The 22,187-nt window shown below is 46.8% G+C and overlaps 2 protein-coding genes across 6 annotated transcripts in view; one reads left to right on the forward strand and one right to left on the reverse strand.

Annotated features, from left to right (window-relative positions):
- Positions 1 to 4,865: 4,865 nt before the first annotated feature.
- The window catches only part of CPAMD8 (C3 and PZP like alpha-2-macroglobulin domain containing 8), a 176,102-nt gene continuing 158,780 nt past the window's right edge, over positions 4,866 to 22,187 (reverse strand). For 3 of the 5 annotated variants that reach the window (XM_044998518.1, XM_044998516.1, XM_044998517.1), the window contains 3 exons: positions 20,946 to 21,067; positions 12,807 to 12,972; positions 9,645 to 11,413 (listed from right to left, as the gene is read on the reverse strand). The gene's annotated coding sequence lies outside the window, so the exon portion shown is untranslated. Of the gene's footprint in view, positions 7,117 to 9,644; positions 11,414 to 12,806; positions 12,973 to 20,945; positions 21,068 to 22,187 lie in introns of those variants that run through there. The other 2 variants (XM_044998519.1, XM_044998520.1) reach the window with 2 other exon arrangements.
- On the forward strand, positions 6,316 to 16,151 carry LOC123355825 (tetraspanin-33-like). Its single transcript, XM_044998581.1, has 8 exons — positions 6,316 to 6,487; positions 6,834 to 6,891; positions 7,792 to 7,916; positions 11,237 to 11,311; positions 12,031 to 12,126; positions 12,866 to 13,006; positions 14,072 to 14,233; positions 15,655 to 16,151. The coding sequence occupies exons 1-8, from the start codon at positions 6,431 to 6,433 to the stop codon at positions 15,748 to 15,750; spliced, it is 810 nt and encodes a 269-aa protein (XP_044854516.1). The 5' UTR covers positions 6,316 to 6,430; the 3' UTR covers positions 15,751 to 16,151.

Raw genomic sequence — 22,187 nt, forward strand, 5'->3', positions numbered from 1 at the left:
TTTCAGCTCTGGCAGCCTCTGGCATAATTCCAGCACTGGCCTCCCTAACCCCAGATGGTAGAGATGGTTCTACAGAAGGCAGTGCACCTAGAACCTACCACAAAGGAACAAGTGGCCCTTCAGGGCTCTCCCCACCTTTTGGTAGCCCACTGGGGCATCCTGTATATACAATGGCTACTTTAGGACTATAAGAGGAGACGTGTCTGGTTTTGACTCTTGTAACGGTAACAGCCATGAAGTCCTATGGAGAGATGGTTTGATTTACTCACTGTCATGGCACAAGAATGTGAGTGATGAGGACAACTCAGTGCAATCCACCTGCCTGTAATGCTTTTAAACAAATGAAGACCTGCACAGGGCCAATCACTTCCAGCCTTGTGAGTCCATCATCTCTCTCTTCCTAGGAGAAGTTTAAGATTTAATATTTTTGCCCTCTGGGTGATCATAGCTTTTGCTCAGGGCATCAGTCCTTTGGTCAATAAGCTGCAATGAATGGTTAGATCTGAGGTGTCGCTATGATCTAAGCCAGGAGAGGAAAGGCCAGTGTGAAGTGGGAAGAATGAGGCTTGCTGCATGTGTTGAAACCCATCTTTTTAAAAAAATACATGGTTTTAACAATTGTCCTCTCCCATCACATTCACAGAAAATGCTGAACCCATCAGTAAAATGTGCTCAGAGTGTGGTGCTGGCTGGGACTCGGAGGCAGATGAAGGCAGAAGTTTCAGTTGCTTTGTAAAGTTCTAAAATGTCTCAGTGTCCCATGCTGTGCTAGCGGTGCTGAACATTCCAACTCCAGGCCATGCAGCAGTGCTGGAGCAGGAGTGGGCCTGCCAGGGCAAACAGTTTCATAGCACAGATGTCACTGCCTCCAAAGATGTTCTGATCCGATAACTTTGTTGATACTAACTCTAGTGAGACGTATCTAAATGTAATAGATTTAATCTGCAAAGAGGCCCTGGTCTTGTGTAATCATCCTGCCTGCTGGAGATGGCAGAGACTTTCTGGCAATTCAAGTCACCCCTCTGAATATTTCCTGCTGATGGACAAGTTTCCATTTTCTCTAAAATCAAAAAGGCAGAATAAGGGGTCTTTGGTTTTTGCCCATATAGATTGTTCCCATACATTAGAGATGTAAAAGCTGCAAAAAGACCTTATTTTGTGTGAAAGAAAAACCAAAGATTATTTCTGTAAGAAGTGGACATGGCTCTTTACAATACAAAGAGGGGAAGCCAAACAAAATACAGAATTCCTGCCCCAAAGACCTTGCAGGGGAAAAGGCAAAAGCCAATACATTGGAGAACAACCCCAGATTGGCCAATGCTCCTGCCCTCTTGATTTCTTTTACTACTGCTGACACGTATATTCTTTCAAACTCTGCCCAGACAGTAACCTCAATGTGAACTCAACATGAATGAAACATCCCAGAAGGTAGAGTTGGAGGTTAGATTATCCAGTCCATTTCCCTGGCAATAATGGATTTTTCCCACTTGTACACTTCCCGGTGTTTTGTTCACTGTAGACTGAAGTCCCACGCCAAAAGGATCCTGCCACTTCCTTCTGCTGAGTATTGAATGGTTGCATGGTGCTTTGAAGATGTAAACCACTAGAAGTACTGAGCGTCATTTCAGAGTGTGGCGAGAACTCAGCTCAGAACTAGAGCTACCTATGCCTACTGTACCACCCTCTGATGCACCTGGTTCTGGCAGCTGTCAGAGTTAGGATACTGGACTAGAGCACTGACTAGCCTGACCAAGTATAGTATTTCCTATGTTCCTTGCTACAGTAAGGTTTTTCCCTCCCTCAGCAGCCTGTTCTGGTCTTATACCAAAGCAGTAAGAAATTAGGAAATCTTGAAAAAAAGATTTTTCCAAGATTCCCACAAAGTGTGTTTGTTTTAATACAAACTTCTCTCATCTTTATGGGAAATACAGAGCAATAGCCAAGCAACCAAGGCAATTTGTCCTTAGCATGCAAAGCTGAGACTGCTGATCTGCACACAGAGAGTTCAAACTTGCCTCTCTCAGGTGCTACTGACTTTTTCACCATGAGACTGATTTTGTCCCAGGTGTCTGTGGATACAATCAGGCTGTAGAGCAGTAGGAATATACCACCAACCACCTGACTAGGATGGTGACGGTGATTTCGAAACTCTCAGGGAGATTAGAGAGGCTACAAAAACAGAAAACCCATTAATAATGGGTTATTTCCCCATATTGACTGGCAACTGTCACCCCAGGTGGCATGCAGAGACAACATTTCTAGACATCATTAATGACTGCTTCTTGAAGCAGCTAATCCTGGAACCCACAAAGAGAGAGGACATTCTTGATTTAGTTCAAAGTGGAGCAAAGGATCTGGTCCCAGAGGTGAATGTACATGAACCACACAGCAATAGTGACCATAATATAATTAAATTTAACATTCGGGGGGAGGGGGAATACCAAAGAAACCCATCGCAGTAGCATTTAATTTAAAAAAGTGGAACTACACAAAAATGAGGCAGCTAGTTAAAGGGAAATTAACAGGAACTGTTAAGAGAGATATGCCTGCAAGCTCCATGGAAACTATTTAAAAACACCATAACAGAGGCCCAAAGTATATGTATGCCTGTCACGTGTCCACTCACCACTTGCAGGGCCTTCTGCTGGCCATCCTGGGAATTAGCTCTGCCAGGCATGCGCTCCTCCTCCAGTGGCACCTTCCCTCATATTGTCTCTCTCTACAGCCCCACTCATTCCCGGACCTGCCATCTCCTCTTCAGGGCATGGCCCTCCAGCCAGGTCACTAAGATCCCCCCTTTCCAGGGAATTCACAGTCTTTCCAGACCTGCTTGCTGGCAGCTCCAATGCCCTTGCCACGCCCCAGTGGCTGGTAGGAGAACCCAGGCCTGTCTTCTACACTGGGTTCCAGCCCAGGGACCATATAACAAGCAACTACAGTCCATGTACAGTCCTACTCCTTGCTGCTGTTACCTGGGCTTCTTCCTGCTTATTTATCTTCCGCCCAATCCAGGTTTGCCAGCCTCCAACTCCCTCCACTCAGAGAGTGGCTACAGTCTACTTTCCTGCAGTCTTTCCCAGTGGCAGCCCTGTATGCTGCTCGTTACATACAGGCTTTATACAGGCCCTGCCTGCTCCTGCACAGGTGAGCCTGTTCCTCTAACGAGGGCATTCACTCTACTAGATTAATTGGGCCTCCATTAACCCCTTACACTCCAGTGTGGGGTGTACACCCCATCACAATACCCCAAGTTAAAAAAAAAAAAAAAAGACCAAAAAACCACCCTGGCTAAACAGAGGAGGTTTGAGACAAAAAAACATCCTTTAAAAATAGGAAGTCAAATCCTACAGAGGAAAACAAAAACGAGCATAAACTGTGGCAACTCAAATGTAAAAGTATAATTGGGCAGGACAAAAAAGAATATGAAGAGCAACTAGAAAAATACACAAAAACTAACAGCAAAAACATTTTTAAGTACATCAGAAGCAGGAAGCCTGCCAAACAATCAGTGGATGATCCAGGTGCTAAAGGAGCACTCAAGGAAGACAAGGCTGTTATGGAGAAGCTAAATGAATTCTCTATCAGTCTTCACTGCAGAGGATGTGAAGGAGATTCCCACACCTGAGCCATTCTTTTTAAGTGACAAATCTGAAGAAGCAGCAGAGTCCTGTGGCACCTTATAGACTAACAGATGTATTGGAGCATGAGCTTTCATGGGTGAATACCCACTTTGTCGGATGTGGATTTGGAGCTCATGCTCCAATACGTCTGTTAGTCTATAAGGTGCCACAGGACTCTTTGCTGCTTTTACAGATCCAGACTAATACAGCTACCCCTCTGATACTTGAAATCTGAAGAACTATTCCAGATTCAGTGTTAGTAGATGATGTTGTGGAACAAATTGGCAAATTAAACAGTAATAAGTCACCAGGACCAGATGGTATTCACCCAAGAGTTCTGAAGGAACTCAAATATGAAATTGCAGAACTACTCACTGTGGTATGTAACCTATTGCTTAAATCAGTCTCTGGACCAGATGATTGGAGAGAAGCTAATGTACTGCCTATTTTTAAAAAAGGCTACAGAGGCAATCCTGGCAATTACAGACTGGTTAGCCTATCTTCAGTACCAGGCAAATTGGTTGAACCTATAGTAAAGAAGAGAATTATCAGACACATAGAGGAACACGATATGTTGGGGGAAGAGTCAACATTAATTTTGTAAAGGGAAATTATGCCTCACCAATCTATTCGAATTTTTTGATGATGTCACCAAGCATGTGGACATAGACCTATCCATGTAAATTCTCGGTGTGACTATGTTTGTTGCTGGGGTGGAGGTTATGTTACTGGATGAGGTGAGGTGAGGAAGGCCAAGAAATTGTGCCCCAGTTTTCATAATCTTTCTATGGGGCTTATCCTATCTCTACAGCCGTACCAAATTCATGTCCATGAAAAATGCATCACGGACCGTGAAATCTAGTCTCCTCCATGAAATCTGGTCTTTTGTGTACTTTTACCCTGTACTATAGAGATTTCATGGGGAAAACCAGCATTTCTCAAACAGAAGGTCCTGACCCAAAAGGCAGTGCAGGGGGTCACAAGGTTATTATAAGGGGGTCATGGTATTGCCACCTTTACATCTGTTCTGCCTTCAGAGCTATGTGGCTCAAGAGCAGCGGCTGCTGGCCAGGTGCCTAGCTCTGAAGGTAGCACCCTGCCAGGGGTGGTGAAGAAGTAAGGGTGGCAATACCATCCTATGCCACACTTGGGTCTTGCTGCCTTCAGAGCTGGGCAGCTGGAGGGCGGCGGCTGCTGGCTGAGGGCCCAGCTCTGAAGGCAGCAGGACAGAAGTAAGGGTAGCAATACCATCCCATGCTTCTCTTACTTCTGCACTGCTGTTGGCGGGGGTGTTCAGAACTGGGCTCCTGGACAGCAGCTGCCGCTCTGCGGCCACCCAGCTCTGAAGGTAGTGCCACCACCAATAGCAGCACAGAAGAAAGGCTGGCAATACTGAGACCCCCCTACAATAATCTTACAAACCCTCCCGCCAACACTCTTTTAGCTGAGGACCCCTACAACTGCAACACCATGAAATTTCAGATTTAAATATATGAAATTTATGATTTAAAAAAGTCCATTTTCAAAATGGACTGTGAATTTGGTAGTGCCCTACCTATCTCCTTTTGAAACCTCTGAGCAGACACTGCTCGTTCGACCTCACAGCCTCTCTCTCACATACACTCACCCTCGTTCAGACTCTTACAAAACAGCCCAATTTGGGATTCTTAAGGAGGACAAATAAGATCTCAGGCCCCCGCATTCATTTTCCTGCAGGGTGCAATGCAATGGTGCCACCTGGTGCATGGTCTCCAAGTCACGTGAGCAACTGCACAGCTTGGAGTGGAGAGACATCTGCTCTGTCAGCCTCTGCTAGAGCTCATCTCCCTGGAACGTTTGGGCCAGTCTTGGGATGCCCAATATATCTGCAAATGGCTTCTCAGCAGTACTAAGAGTGCCCCCTGACCCAGCCTACTCCAGCACCTAGCTGCTCACTTCCCTCCTGAGCCTAGAACTCAAGAGCTCCTGGATGACCCAATTCAGCAGCAGAATGATGAGCCTAAGGAATGGAGACCAGGAATAAGTGAAGGTTCCCAGCAATGGAGAGGTATGTTTGGTGAGGAGTGCAGGCTGGCTCAGTGAGACGAAGCCCACTTTGCCACTGCATGTACTGCTCAATCTGATGAAATTTTGTCTGTCTCCAGTGCTGGGCATGTGGCACCTTTCAGTGTGTTTACTTTGAAGGCTGATTTAAAAAAAAAATTGTAGGAGTCTCTCTCTTTTTTACGTGGGGGGGGGGTGAAGGGTGAGTTCTCGCAGGGTTCCCATTCCAAGTGCCTCTCTCCTCATTCCAGTTGCCAAGCACTCTTCCTTCTCAGTGAGCCATACCCAAGGAATAAGGGGCTGGAACTCCAGTTCCTGGGAACCTGCCTCTCTGATGCACAGAATCTAGTCTAAACCTGTTTCTTCCTGTCTCCTCTGACATTTCACAGGCAGCTTGGGCAGAATCTCTCTTCAAATGGCTTCTCTTCCTCCTACTCTCAATAACCTGAATGGAAGAATGCTGCCCCACCTCACTGCTGGGCTTCTCCTTGCCTTGGCCTCCTCTTCTTTCAGCGTGTCTGAGGTCTTCATTTCAGGAGTTTAGTTTGCCTAGTCAGCCTGTCCTACTGCAGCTGCAAGAGAGCTGGAAACAGGTAAGTGACTTACACTAGGAAACACGTGGCAAACCTGACTGTACATGTCAGTCTTCTCCCTTTGTGCCTGTAACACTCCCTAGAGCACATGACCCAGACACCAAGAATCAGCAGAGAAACGGACTCCACAGCTGGGAGAGTGGTGCACTGTTATCAGAGACTCCGACACGAACCATGAGAACAAACCAGCTCATCAAATACACTTTGTTTGTCTCCTGTTACCTCTTCTGGGTGAGTCTGAGCGGAGCTGGGGCTGCCACTCCCAGGGTGGGGCTGCCACTGGCTGGGCAGCAAGATCACTGCTTGCAAGGAAACCCACTTTCAAAGTCATCCCAGTGAAGAATCAGTCTGGCCAGTTGTGATACTAGGGCCCTGTGGTGAGGATTGCAGGGTGCAGGTCCCTTGTAAACTGCTAATTTGCCCTCTGGTATCCCTTCATCTGGGCACCCCTTGGGCGGCTGCAAGTCCTGCTTCTCTTCTCTGGCTGGGCAAATGTCTCCTGCTCCCAGGATTAGATGCTGTTGGGGATTTTTCCTCTTGCAAAATGATGAGTTTGTCTCTGATTCGTCCTCCCTAGGTGGCCAGTGGGCTCATGGTTGCAGTTGGCATTTATGCCAAACTCTCTAAAGAAGCAAGTAAGTACCATTTCCTCTCCCTCCTGTTACCAAGCTGGAGTTTAGATAAAGCTAACGAAGTGACTGCAGGGTAATTGGGCAGTCATTGCTCTCTTCCCAGTACAGCATGGAGATGAGCTTTGTGGCCCATCTCCGGCTGACAGTTTTCAAATCACCCTCCGCCATCATTCCTGTATGTCACTCCCACATGGTGGTGCAGGGTGTTGCCCAATCTTTTTGATGGATCTACCAGGGTGAGAAGGATTATTAATAACCATGTACATTTGTCAGCCCCAAAGACTGCTGAGTGTCCAGCAATATTCAATAAACAAATTACAAATGGATCAAATAAGGCGGTGCAGCCTAATGAATGTCTGAGAACTCTGGAAAGTAAATTTATGAGGGAGCTCAGCTCCTTCTACCAATGCCATGAACCTGAGGCTTCATTGCCTTTCACAGTTTCAAGGCTGGAGAATAAACCTCCAAGCACAAATCCCCCCTCCCTTCGATGTGCCATTTGTATTTGCTGAGCACTAGCTATGTGCTTGGTGCTGTACAGACCATAGAGACAAACATGGCCTCTGCCCGGAAGGGTTTACAGTCCAAGGTGACAAATGTGTTCATCAATTAAACATGCGGACCCCAGGCCACCTTGTAGTGCAGAACTTTATTTGGTGAGTGTTTTGTAATCCTGTAGCTCTGTGATGAGAAGGTGTGGCTAAAACTGACAAGTGCAGGGAGGAAATGTGTTTCAAGGGGAGGGTTGGGGCTTGCCCTGGAAGGCTGGTATGTGGAACTTGTCCAGCTCAGTGTTCTTCTGTGAGCTCTGTAGCCATTCTTGATACTCTGAGGGGAAGAAGAAGGAGCAGGATTTGGCTTGCGCTAATTTCTTACTTTGCCTTGTTTTTCAATTTCTGCCAGGTGCTGTGGATTCGCTCCTCGCTGATCCCTCACTGATCCTGCTTACGGTGGGGATCCTGATGTTTGGCATCACCTTTGTGGGGTGTACAGGAGCCTTGCGTGACCTGCCTGTGCTGCTGAAAATTGTAAGGAGAGGCTAGTGGGATGATTTCTTCTATCTGATAGGGATCCCTATGCCTTGGGCTGCCCTTACTAGGCAACTTCCTGCCTAAAGAGAGTACCTCAAAGAGTGGAGTGTAAACCTGCTCCACCTGCATTAGAAGATCAATTTTTGTCAGTCCCTTAAGTGTGTGCTGAAGGGGGGCACTGGAAGTACTAGCATGTTACTGAGCTAGTGGGAAAATAGCACATCAACTGCATGAACAGCAAGGAGAAAGGAAAAAAAAACCAGTGAATTCCTGACCACACTAAAGGCCGAACTGCCATCGTGACTCATAACTTCTGCTCCCCACCTGTCTCTTTGGCTGCACAACCAAGCAAAAAGATCTGGTGGCTTGTGCCAGTTCTGTCACCTTTTAATGTGGCCTGTTTTTCACATTTGCATCAACATTTTGCCATTTACACTATTTGTCCCAAGTCGAAGGGTTGTTTATAATATTTGCCCATCAGAATCCACAGTTGTTGCCTTTATGGGAATTTTGCAGAGAGTTTGCAAATGTAACATTCCTCCAGGTGTTGGTATGAGGTCATCTTGGGGATAATTTCTTTGCGGAGTGTCTGGAGGCACAGACATGCTACAGCAGTGCAATGCAAGAAAGTGTGTCTGATATGTTTGGAGACTGCATGTTTCTTGTAGCTACTGGAATCCAATGTGGCTGGAAGAGGTTTAGGGTGTGTTCTTTTAATTTGCAAATAACAAAAATTCCCGCTTGACAGGATTTAACATTTCCCAGTAATACAAAAGGAAAGGTTCCTTCTCAGGTGTCAGCTAATGTTTATCACTATAGCTGGGTAAATACTGGCCCCCTCCAAACAGTGTCTTGGAATATTGGCTACAATTTAAAAATACACAGTGTCCTTATGTGCTTCTGAGCTGACCTTCTGAGCCCTCAAGTCACGCTCAGCAACATTTGGGTGAACAAATTTCAAAATGGCCGGTGTGAAGATCTGTGTAGGAAGAGCACTCCGTAAGAGTTATATTTATGCAACTGGAGAACAGAAACAACCCCATCTGCCTTATGTGACTACACTCAGGCTGAATTTTGAATGCTGGGAATCAAATGCGCAGACTCAACATGATAAATCCAGAGAGTAAAAAAAAAAATTTCACAACTTGTCAAATAAACCTGAGGAAATTGCTGACTGCAGGAAAGCAGCAAAAACTCACTGAAGAAATTATTTGCTAACATAGTGAAGCAGAGAAGAATTGATTTCCCTGTGCTGGTTCCTCTCCCCAACGGGAGATTTAACCATGCTAATGAAAAGATGCTATTTAAACTAGACTGGACAAAACACTGGAGAATAGACTGTAGGGAACAACAACCAGCCCCAGTGATGGGCTAACAACACGTGGCACATACCTAACCTAGCACTTTGCAACTTCAAAGCAAGCCAGGAGGTGAGTGTTATTAGCTGACTTCATAGGTCTTTTCCATCACTAATAGTTGAGATTCCATGACAAGGGCACTCTTAAAGACAAGTGGTAGCCATGTTAGTGTGTATCAGCAAATACAACAAGGAGTCCTTGTGGCACCTTAGAGACTAAGGCCTGGTCTACACTGGGGGGCAAGATCGATCTAAGTTACGTAACTTCAGCTATGTGAATAATGTAGCTGAAGTCGACGTACTTAGATCGACTTACCGTGGTGTCTTCACTGCAGTGAGTTGACTGCTGCTGCTCCCCCGACGACTCCGCCTGCGCCTTCGCGGCGGCGGAGTACAGGAGTTGATGGGAGAGCGTTTGGGGATCGATTTATTGCGTCTAGACTAGATGTGATAAATCGACCCCTGCTGGATCGATCGCTGCCCGCTGGTGGGTAGTGTAGCCATATCCTAAGGCTCCTTCCAAGCAGCTAACATGGATTTATAGCTCAATACAATAATCTATAATGCACTAACTTTTTGTCCTATGAAAACAGAGATGTTAACTGCCAACTTCACCTTGAATGACCTCTTACAATATATAATTCCTTATGCTAAACAACCTGTTCCACTTTGTATTTAGCTGTAACACTCTGAGTACCTTTCCCAGTCATGAAGAAGAGCTCTGTGTAAGCTCAAAAACTCGTCTCTTTCAGCAGAAGAAGTTGGGCCAATAAAAGATGTTACCTCACCCACCTTTTTGGGACCAACACAGCTACAACATTACAAAACGCAGCTAACAGGGCAGTGACAGTGGCAGCAAAGTCAGAGTACGTCTCCCAGCCTAGGCTGACAGGTTTGGGCGAGCAGAGCTTGCACTGGAGGCTGAACCCCAGCCCAAACTTCAATTTCAAAGTGCTGTCGCTAACGCTATCTTTAAAACACTAGTGCAAGCCCCATTAAGCCCTAATCTGGGCTGGGAGGCTTGCTCCAAAATGCTGACCTGACTGTGGAGTCAGTGCCTGTTCCATTAGGACAGGCAATCTCAGCTCCATCACCAGTGCTATAGCAGAGGTACTGGGGCATTTTTGTCTAAAACATTCTAATCATTTTCTTCTAGCCTCACCTGCAAATGAAGCGTGGAGGCTTGTGGGAAAACCAGCCAGGAGGAAATTCTGTTCTAGCCCATGCTGTATTCCTCAGCTGGGACTTGTAGGCAAGGGACTTGACTCTCTCCAGAACATTTGGGTAGTGACATTTACCAGCAATAGTACCATTTAGCTATGATGGGGAGCCATATCTTGTAATAACACTGGTATCCAGGTGGTTGCCTGGAAGTTCTCACATTCAGCCCTCCTGCTGCAAGGAGGGCTGGGACCTGAAAAAATGACAGTGTAGTGCAGGCAGGAGACAGCCTTTTATGCATAATCAGGCCTGGTCTCTCTAAGGGGCTGGTAATTTAAACAGTTCCCCTGATCAGCCAGGTCTTAGGCTTGTCCCCTGTGTTCTTTGCAATGTTTCAGCTGCTGTGTCCTCTTGCAGAATCTGGAACTAGATTTTCCAAGCCTTCCTGCACAGGGCGCATCTCTGGAGTTTCCAGGGATTGTCTTGTTTGTAACAGGTCCTAAGCAGGCCTCAGTGCCTTGGGAGCCTCCAAGATACGGTATTACTGAAGGGGAAATGCTGGTTCATTGCACCTGACATCTGATTTCCTCTGGACTGTTGGAGGTGGAGGATGATCTCATTGGAGCTCTGGGCATGAGTATTAACACACATACACAGCAGGGCGAATGTACATGACACATCATAGACATGGCCCCAGCCCCACAGAGCTCTTGCTCTAAGGGCTCTTGCATCGATGCTGGCAGGGGGGAACTGGTTGCTATATAGGTTGTTCTGATGATCTCACCCCTTCATTTTTCAGTTTGCCTGGATTTTACTGATCATTCTCATTCTCCAGATCGTGGCTGCTGTCCTGGGATTTCTCTTCTCCAGCATGGTAACTGCAAAGCCAACTCCAAAGCTGGTTGACACTGCTGAATTAGACAGTTGCATTTGGCAATATAGTTGCATGAGCACAGATCTAGAAGTCAATAACACCCTATCAAGTATCAGAGAGGAAGCCGTGTTAGTCTGAATCTGTAAAAGCAGCAAAGAATCCTGTGGCACCTTATAGACTAACAGACGTTTTAGAGCATGAGCCTGAGCATGAAGTGGGTATTCACCCACGAAAGCTCATGCTCTAAAATGTCTGTTAGTCTATAAGGTGCCACAGGATTCTTTGCTGCAGTAACACCCTATGTAGCCTTGGGCAAGTCTCTGCCCCTTCCTGCCTCAGTTTCCCCTCTGGAAGATAGGAACATTAATACTTCCTCTACCTGACTGTGTGGTTGCCAAGATTAATCAGGTAACATCTGAATGCATAGTGTAGTGTGCTGTATATATGCAGAGTATTTATACTCTGGCTGCCAACTGGGATTCAGGTCAACTTTCTCCATCTGCACTTTTTGGGAGGCGAATGGGGAAAAAGGCAACCACTTGGGTTTCACTTGCATTTGTCCCTGTAACATGCTCAGATAAGGGGTGCCTCGGAGAGGCCAGATGCCAGAGACAAGACTTGGGCCCAAAGTGCAGGAAATGGAAGACAAGGGGAGCGTCTGAAAGTCAATGAATCTGCCTGGTAGATGCTGACAACTGCACTGTCTGTGTGTCTTGCAGGTGTTGGAGAAAGCAGCATTTCTGATGGGGAAAGCTATCTCTGGTTATAGGGATGACCTAGATTTACAGAACCTTATTGATTATATACAGAAAAAGGTAATTTAAAAACACCTTTCAGATTTGTATCCTGCCTTGCTGTTTAATTATTTCAGTGACGGCAAATGGCCAAACATACCCTGTCTCAGATCCTCAGTCAGTGCTGGGATCTCAGTGCCAGCCTTAGACCCTCACATACACATGGAGTCTAAAGACAGCTTCCCATTGTCTTGCCAGGCTCCGTGCTCAAGTCAGTGTTTTCTCCACTCCTCAAACCACACCAAGGAGAATGGTCTCCATTTATTTTTTTGTGTTCCAGGCAGCAGCTGTGACTTTCACCAGGGCAGCTGGAAACAGGGTGAAATTCACCATGGGCCAATTTAGGGAAACCCCATTTTTGCTCCCTGTTTGCACCACAAGACACAGTTGCTTCTCCCTCCCAAATTGGATTCCTAAAGTCCCCTGAAAGTCTCAGGGTCTACCTGTGAATACCCATGAGAGAGGTGAGAGAGAGATGGCTGAGTCAACCATGTCTCAGAGGTGGGGGGCTGTCTCCTGTTCCAGCCGCTGCTCAGACACTGGTAATCCGAGGAGGCTGTGGGGGAGTTTGACTAGATTCCAAAGATTACAGTTCTCCTTTACTGGATTGTAGGGGGTCTTCTGGACAGTTTATTCCTACCCATGGGTAACTTATCTCACAGCTATTCTCAGAACTCCTGTCTGTACAGTCCCGTGCATACCTGGGCCCTGTGTAAACAAGCAGCTACTCCAGGGTCCTCCTTCTGTTTCACTCTCTCAGTTTGAGTGCTGTGGGGTGCATTCCTACAAGGACTGGTCCCAGAATATTTACTTCGAGTGCCAAGACTCCAACCCCAGCCTGGAACGCTGTGCTGTGCCTTTCTCCTGCTGCATCCAAAAAGATCAAGAGGCAGCCATTACTGTAAGTCAAATCTGGCCACATTTTTCTGGTTAAAATCTTTAGGTTTTTATTTTAAAAAAATCTCCACTGCACCACGTGGTTGGGAGCTAAGGACCCATATTAAAATAAAGCCAAAGAGATCAAGTAGGAAAGTATCAGAGGTACTTTGCATTTATATAACATTTCATGTCAGGATCTCAATGCAGTTTGCAAGGCGAGGTCAGTATCATTATCCCCACTGGGTTAGGGAAACTGAGGCACAGAAAGGCGATGTGACTTTACTTAGACTATACAGTGAGTCTGTGGAAGAGATGCAAACAGAACCCACATCTCCCAATTCCAAATCTCCTGTTCTAACCACTTAACATGCTGCCTGTCTGTAACATAGCTGCTTAGACCACCAAGAACAAAGCAGTGTTCTGTTCTGGTTGTTTGATTGGGCCCATCACTATGTATCAGAATCATAGGACTGGAAGGGACCTAGAGAGGTCATCTAGTCCAGTCCCCTGCACTCATGGCAGGACTAAGTATTAGCTAGCCCAGGGGTGGCTCTGGAGCCACATGCAGCTCTTCAGAAGTTAATATGCAGCTCCTTGTATAGGCACCGATCCCGAGGCTGGAGCTACAGGTGCCAACTTTCCAGTGTGCCAGGGGATGCTCACTGCTCAACCCTTGGCTCTGCCACAGGCCCTGCCCCTACTCCCCCCTTCCCGCCCCCTCCCCTGAGCCGGCCGTGCCCTCACTCCTCTCCCACCCCCGAACCTCCTGCATGCCACGGAACAGCTGATTGGGAGGAAGGGGGAGATGCTGATCGGTGGGGCTGCCGGTGGGTGGGAGGGGCGGGGCAGGGGGAGGTGCTGACGTATTACTGTGGCTCTTTGGCAATGTTCATTGGTAAATTCTGGCTCCATCTCAGGCTCAGGTTGGCCACCCCTGAGCCAGACCATCTCTGATAGGTATTTGTATCAGGACACCTGTCCCCTCCCTCTCCTCTCAGGGTCAGGCATGTGGTGACTACTTCAGGGGTGAAAGAGGAGATCCTGTTCCTCACTCACTAAACTCTTGCTGACTCTTCTCTCCCTGCAGAGTGTTCTCAACAGCATGTGTGGCTATGGGACCCAGAACCTGAGATCATGGAAAGCAGAGAGTCTGATATACATTGAGGGCTGCTTGGAAAAGATTGTTGGCTGGGGGCAGAGAAACCTGCTGCTTGTTGCAGGGCTAGCAATAGGACTGTTTTTCTTGGAGGTAACTGAGGCTGTAACAGCATTAAGATTATGTCTATTCTAGAAAAGTGCATCAGTTTAACTAAATCCATTAAAAACTAATCGAGTTAAACCAGTGCAAACACTCAAGAGCAATGCACTTAAACTGATTTAAGCTAAATTAACATGAGCAAAGGTTAAGTTGGTAATTTACTAATCCAAGCTAAACTAATATCAAGCTCCTTGATGCAAACTACCTCCATGTATAGAAATGCATCTATATTAGGAGTTTGCATTGATTTAATTAAATTGATTTTGAAATAAATGTGGTTAAACCAGTGCATTTTTCTAGTATAAACAAAGCCAAGAATCTGCTTGGCTAGCTCTATGAATGATAAACACTCCCCTCCATACAAAGTTTTCAAAGTTAGTTGGGTGGCTAACGTTAACAGAAGAGTCTGCAGAAGAGAAGAATGAGGGGGGATTTGATAGCTGCTTTCAACTATCTGAAAGGGGGTTCCAAAGAGGATGGATCTAGACTGTTCTCAGTGGTACCAGATGACAGAACAAGGAGTAATGGTCTCAAGTTGCAGTGGGGGAGGTTTAGGTTGGATATTAGGAAAAACTTTTTCACTAGGAGGGTGGTGAAGCACTGGAATGGGTTACCTAGGGAGGTGGTGGAATCTCCTTCTTTAGAGGTTTTTAAGGACAGGCTTGACAAAGCCCTGGCTACGATGATTTAGTTGGGAATTGGTCCTGCTTTGAGCAGGGGGTTGGACTAGATCAGTGTTTCTGAAACTGGGGTCGCTGCTTGTGTAGGTAAAGCCCCTGGCGCGCCAGGCCAGTTTGTTTACCTGCTGCGTCCGCAGGTCCGGCTGATCGCGGCTCCCACTGGCCGCGGTTTGCTGCTCCAGGCCAATGGGAGCTGCGGGAAGCGGCGCGGGCTGAGGGACTTACTGGCCGCCACTTCCAGCAGCTCCCATTGGCCTGCAGCGATGAACCACGGCCAGTGGGAGCCGCGATCGGCCGGACCTGCAGACAGGGCAGGTAAACAAACTGTCCTGACCCGGCCCACCAGGGGCTTTCCCTACACAAGCGGCGACCCTAGTTTGAGAAACACTGGACTAGATGACCTCCTGAGGTCCCTTCCACCCTTGATATTCTATGATTCTAACACCTAAATCCATAGTTAGATATATAGTACTAATAATATAGTGACATATGAACAATAATGCTTAGGCACCTAAACAAGTAGCCTGAGTTTCACAGGTGTTGAACTCCTGCAGCAACCATGAAAGTCAGTGGGGGACACAGTCCTTGGCACCAGAACCTTGGGTTTTGTCTAGAGGGTAAATTACAGGATTTTGTGGTCCCTTCCCTGCATTCCCCCTGCTCTCAGCCCTCAGGGATGTTGCTTTCAAGTGTTAGTGAATCCAGCCCTAGTGACTTCCTTTTCCCTTCCAGATTCTCGTGTTTTCCATGGCCGTGATGCTCATTTACCAGATTGACTTTATTATACAGAAACGGAAAAGCACAAGGAGGAGAGGCCCCGAGAAATAAGTCTGTTGCTCCCAGCAAGAGCCCAGCATGGTCTCTATTGCTGCTGGTGCAGTCTATGAAGAAGGAACAAACTGAGATCTCAGTCGAAACACTGTGAATACCCCAGAGGGTGCCAGAGCTCATGCCCCAGGTGAATGAACAGACACTGGAAAGCATTTTCTGTGCACGTGAGGCAGAGGCAACTGCTGCTTGGAAACGACCCTTGCTGCCTGGTGGGATCATCTGATGGGTCTCTCACTCTCTCCTCCTGCCCTGTTTTATTACCATGGACATTTGCACAAAACCAGATCTTTCTTTTCTGAGATTCCTAATCCTTATTCTCCATCTGTGGTCAGAGTACTCTGGTTGTTTTAGCGATCACTTTGGAGGACAGGATTACAATTGAAAAGAAACTTGACAAATTGGAGAATTGGTCAGAAATCAACAAGGTGAAATTCAGTAAAGACAAGTGCAAAGTACTTCACTTAGGAAGAAAAAAGTCAAATGCATAATTACAAAATGGGGAATAACTGGTTAGGTGTTAGTGCTGCTGAAAAGGATCTGGGAGTTATAGCAAATCACATGAGCCAACAATGAGATGCAGTTGTAAAAAAATGCTAATATCATTTCGGGGTATTGTAACAGAGTTCCCAGAGAGGCAGGTGGATAGCCCACCTAGTTTCCAGCCTTGCCTCCCTGCAGGAAGGCCTTTCAGTCCAGTTCCTAACCCGTGTATGGGGCTTCGCTTTATCTCAGGGTTTTCAATGTCCTTGCCCTCTCCTTACTAGAGGGGGAGTGGGGTGGAAAGAACCTTACACTCCTCCTGCAGCAAGGGCAGTTGGTAGGGGAACCTGGTCCCTCCCACTCTACCAGGTTCTTACCCAGGGTCCTATGAGTGCCAACAGTGTCCAGCACCCTGGAATGCCCTCCACTTTGCCCCTGGGCCATTTCCTACCATCTATCTCCCCACATGCCTCCAAGTCCTATATAAGATGATAAAAGAAAATGAAAAGACAACTAAATCTTCAGCCCAAACTAGGCTAAGCAGGTAGCCCCATTCCTCACAGGGAGGCTGCTTTGGCACCCTTGTTTAGGAGCCCACAGGGTAGGTCTGTCTTCCTCCCCAGCCTCCCTCTTCTGAGCTAAGTTGCTCTCTTTTAAGTTTTAAGGTGCCTCTCCAGTTGGAGCATGCTCTGCAGGTCTGGAGTGGTGGTGCTTCCTTTAACCCCTTCAGGCCCAGTGTGAGCTTTGTACACTCCATCACAGGTACATTAACAGGAGTGTTGTTTGTAAAACACAGGAGGTAATTGTCCCATTCTATTCAGCACTGGAGGGGCCTCAGCTGGAGTACTGTGTCCAATTCTGGGGGCCACACTTTAGGAAAGATGTGGATAAATTGGAGAAAGTCCAAGGAGAGCAATAAAAATGATAAAAGGTTTAGTAAATCTGACTTATGAGGAAAAGTTAAAAAACTGGGTATGTTTAGTCTTGAGAAAGATGGTGGAGGGGGATCTGATGACGGTCCTCTAATGTGTTATGGGCTGTTATAAAGAGGATGGAGATCCACTGTTCTCCATGTCCACTGAATGTAGGACAAGAAGAAATGGGCTTAACCTGCAGCTCAGGAGATATTAGGGAAAACTTTCTAACTATAAAGATAGTTAAGCTCTGGAGCAGGCTTCCAAGGGAAGTTGTGGAATCCCCGTCATTGGGGGGTTTTAAGAACAGGTTGGACAGACGCCTATCAGGGATGGGAGAGCTTTACTTGGTCCTCCCTCAGTTCAAGGGGCCGGACTAGAAGACCTATCAAGGTCCTTTTCAGGTCTACATTTCTGTGATTGTGATAGCACACTCAGGGGGCTTTGATCACAGTGGGGCGATTAGCAATTGCTGCAGGGAAATTGTGAATCTGTTTACAAGTACCAGTCCCTTGTAATAACTAATGGGGAATGTGCCAAAGGGACAGAACTGTTTCATAATAAAGATTTCCCCCATTTTCCATGAGGTGCCAGTTCTTTGGAGTTTTAAAGCCACAAAGTCCCTGTCATTGGAGGCTACTGGCTAGTGCAGTCCCTGGGGGATTTGTATCACAGGCTCTGTGTTCAGCCATATTTGCATGTACTGTAACTATACAGGTTTCAGAATAGCAGTCGTGTTAGTCTGTATCCGCAAAAAGAACAAGAGTACTTGTGGCACCTTAGAGACTAACAAATTTATTTGAGCATAAGCTTTCGTGGCCTCAGCCCACTTCATTGGATGCATGCAGTGGAAAATACAGTAGGAAGATATATATATATATATACACAGAGAATATGAAACAATGGGTGTTACCATACACACTCTAATGAGAGTGATCAGTTAAGGTGAGCTATTACCAGCAGGAGAGAAAAAAACTTTCTGTAGTGGTAATCAAAATGGTCCATTTGCAGCAGTTGATAAGAAGGTGTGAGGAACAGTGTGTGTGTGGGGGGAAATAAACATGGGGAAATAGTTTTACTTTGTGTAATGACCCATCCACTCCCAGTCTTTATTCAAGCCTAATTTAATGGTGTCCATACAAGTTATTGCCAGGAATGGTTTCTTGAAGAGCTGAACCTTCAGGATTTTATATATATAATTTTAAATATATATATTTTGTCATGGTGCTAAAGGGTCCAATCATGTTAAGAGCATCCAGCTCCCATTCACTGAGCAATCCTCACCTTTTATGATCACAAATCCAAACTTTTTTTGGGGGGAGGGCGATGGAACCAAACACCTTTTGCATCTGAAAACTACCAGTTTCCTTCAGCAGCAATTACAGCTTTCCAGGCTCATGAAAATTTGGGAGCCTCTAGTGGGTGATGCTGCCACAGACTGAGAACTTCTAGTTGGCAGTTGTTGGAAATATGATACATTTGCTTGGAGTGAAGGAGTCTGTTTGCTGCTAACTCCAGCTGGTGAGAGTTTATCGGCAGGGCATTTTCCTCCTCACTGTACCCCATGTACTGTTGAAATGTGCAATTGGGAGTGACCCTGTGAAAGGCCAGTTCTCTCACAATCTGACAAGTATGTGAACAAGCAGATTGCATTCTGTACAGTATAATCCAAACTGTAAGAGTCATCTTGTGACACTGGAGTCCAGCTGTCATATCACTTTCCAAAATAAAACCATTATTTTTTTTCCTGGTCATTGTTGACACTGCATGGTCAGTTAGTTCTTGTATAATATTAAAATTTTCTTGTCAGCTTCCCCTGTGTGCTGCGTCTGTCCTCCCTGTAGTTTACTTGGAGCCACATCACAGGCTTCAGAGGTCACTGTACAGGTGTAAATATTGACTGGGAATATTTTTCACTGAGGCATTTTAGTAGGTCACTCTTTTACACATTGACAAAAGACTAGTGCAGACCCGTGTCAAAACCTGCTCTGAGCAGGTGGAAAGAATGCCAGTGCCCTGTCCAGATTCATGCTAATACTGTTGCTAGCAATGGTACCGCTGCCCACTGCTGGAATATGGCTACAAGAATTTCTAGCATAAACAAGGCCCCTGAGCGAAAGGGCCTCAAGTGTACATCCCTGACTAAGAGCACACTAGAGTCTGGCACTTTTAAAGCACCCCGGGGATTCGCCCAAGTGACAAACACTGGTTGCTATAGAGATGGATGCCCTCCTGGGATGCAGCCAAGCCCCTGTGTTGCAAGGAGACAGAGTTTCACAGCTATCAGTGCAGACTCAGAGCTCTAGGTTTTCCTATTTTTTCCATTTGAACAGCTGAGGATTTTACTGGGTCCTGTTTAAATGTGAAGGAACAAAGCCCCACAATGGTCTGTTCTCTGGGGTGATGTGGGAAGTCTTGAGGGGGCAGTTTCCAAGTGTGCTGAATCGCTCACTAGTGCCACATGCTGGGTCTCATTCCTGCCACTTGTTTGAATATATTCTTCTGTAAAGCGGTGTCCTCCAAGGGAGAAGTCAGCGAGTGAAGACACCAGCATGAGTCTCAGCTGCCTCAGCCCGGACACATGCCGGGACCTTCTCCAGGGTAGGATGGTCCCTTTGCCCTTCCAGCCGTCCAGTCTGGTCCGAATCTTCATCAGCTCAGCTTCCTCAGGTAAATAAACTGCGAAGTGCTGAAGATGCCAAATGCTTTTGGCAGTCTGAATGCAGATCTCGTCCCTTACACCAGAAGGGATGAGGGTAGTGGGTTGCACTGTGCTGCAACATGGCCAGGCTGCTTGACTCAGCAGAGAATCATGTCCTCCATGGGAGTTGCAGCTCCACATTAGAAGGTGAAGGTGGCTGCAGTCTGCTGCATTTTATTCAAAGTTAGGTGCATGCTGTACTTGCCACCACCATCCCCTCTGCATGTAGATGGTGTCTGAGAGAGCAGGATTCTGGCACGAATGGCATTGCCAGTGCAGACAGGGTCAGCATGCAGCACACTTTACTGTGCAAGGGGCCAAAGAGAAGAGATGCTGGCTGGTGCACAAGGCTGACTTTCAAGTGGCTTTAGTGAGGCTGGGTGCAATGGGTCCCCTGAATTTGGTTCTTTACTTCCACTGTAGTGTGGAAAAAAATACATGGAACAGCATGTGTGTGTATGTGCTTGTGTGTGAGAGCATGGGTGGGAGTGTGCATGCTTGAGCATATGAAGAGTGGAGTATGCATGAACGTGTGTGTATGTGAGGGGGAAGGGCTGTGCATGTGCAGGGCACTGGGTGGGGTAAGGGGTACATATGTGGCTGTGAGTGTTCTTATCTTTCTCCTATTTGCTCTTTGGTTTTCTTTGTCACAGCCCTGGTAGAGCTCTCTCAGTGGGACCTCATCAGGCTGCTGTGTTTGGCTCCCAAGATGCTACACCTGTGTGCGCTTAAGCTTCCCTTGGTCAAAGTAGGCTGCAGCACTCTCTCTTTATTTGGCTGCTGTGGTACAGGTCCTGGGCACAGGCTTTCGTCTGTTACCCCTTCACAAAAACGGGACTTGATGGCGCAGCTGTCCTTGGCCCCCAGGACCAGAGCTCACTTCCCAAACTCTCCAGTAGCTTAAGCACAACCTTTTCCAGGCTCCAGCCCTGTAGGCACTCTCCTTTACAATTCACCTATCCAGGGACACATGATAGTGGAAACAGAAAGAGACCCAGGCTTTTCAAGGGCTTCAAAAACCAATCACTTCTTTTTTAGCTAGCTCAAGAAATACACAAATCTACACAAAACAATCACACGTGTACACATTTCCCTACCTCATTTCCTCACCACTCTTGGGTGTTCTTCATGCTTAGGTCTGAGGTCTTTAAGGAGTCCAGAGTCTCCTCTTCTGTGCACAGCTTATCCTCTGCATCAGTTCCCTCCTTCTTAGTTGGTCCTGCAATTAAAAGATGTTAAAAAGCTATGAAAGCGTGCCCCCATGTGCCTCTCTCCTGCCCAAGCTTCCCTTGTTCGGTGAGTCCCACTCTCAAGATCTCTGGTTTTTAAGACACAGCACTAGTAACTGGCCTTTTTGTTCTCCTGGTTAGGAATTTTCCACTCTCCAGAAGCCAGGCCCCTGCAGAGAAGTTGGAGAAAATTGGTTCAACATAGGTCATGGCATTGTCCTAGTACTTCGCTTTGAATGGGAGCCATCAAGGTTTAACAACCCTACATTGTCCCTGGTTTTGGAGATAGGCAGCACACCCCTGACAGCAGATGGCCAACTCCACATACACCTATTGTTTTGGCTCTACCAAATTCACGGTCATGAAAAATACGTCATGGACTGTGAAATCTGGTCTCCCACCATGAAATCTGGTCTTTTGTGTGCTTTTACCCTATACTATCCAGATTTCATGGGCGAGACCAGCATTTCTCAATTTGGCAGGTTCTGACCCAAAAGGAAGTTGCAGGGGGAGTCGCAAGGCTATTTTAGGGGGGCTGTGGTATTGCCACCCTTACTTCTGTACTGCCTTCAGAGCTGGATGGACGGAGAGCGGTGGCTGGTTGCAGGAGAGTGGCAGCTGGTGGCTGTGTGCCCAGCTCTGAAGGCAGTGCCTCGCCAGCAGCAGAGCAGAAGGGTGACAATACCACACCAGCAAAGAGTCCTGTGGCACCTTATGGACTAACAGACATATAGGAGCATGAGCTTTCGTGGGTGAATATCCACTTCGTCGGATGCATGTCCATGCCATCATTACTTCTGTGCTGCTGCTGGTGGCAGGTCTGCCTTCAGAGCTGGGCTCCTGGCCAGCAGCCGCCACTCTCAAGCTGCCCAGCTCTGAAGGCAGCGCTGCCGCCAGTGGCAGCACAGAAGTAAGGGCAGCAGTACCACAACCCCTCCTACAATAACCTTGCGACACCCCCCTGACACACTCCTTTTTGGGTCAGGACCCCTACAATTACAACACCCTGAAATTTCAGGTTTAAATAGCTGAAATAATGAAATTTACAATTTAAAAAATCCTATGACTGTGAAATTGACCAAAATGAACCATGAATTTGGTAGGATCCTA

The sequence above is a fragment of the Mauremys mutica genome, chromosome 24 (genome assembly GCF_020497125.1).
Source record: "Mauremys mutica isolate MM-2020 ecotype Southern chromosome 24, ASM2049712v1, whole genome shotgun sequence".
NCBI lineage: Eukaryota > Metazoa > Chordata > Testudines > Geoemydidae > Mauremys > Mauremys mutica.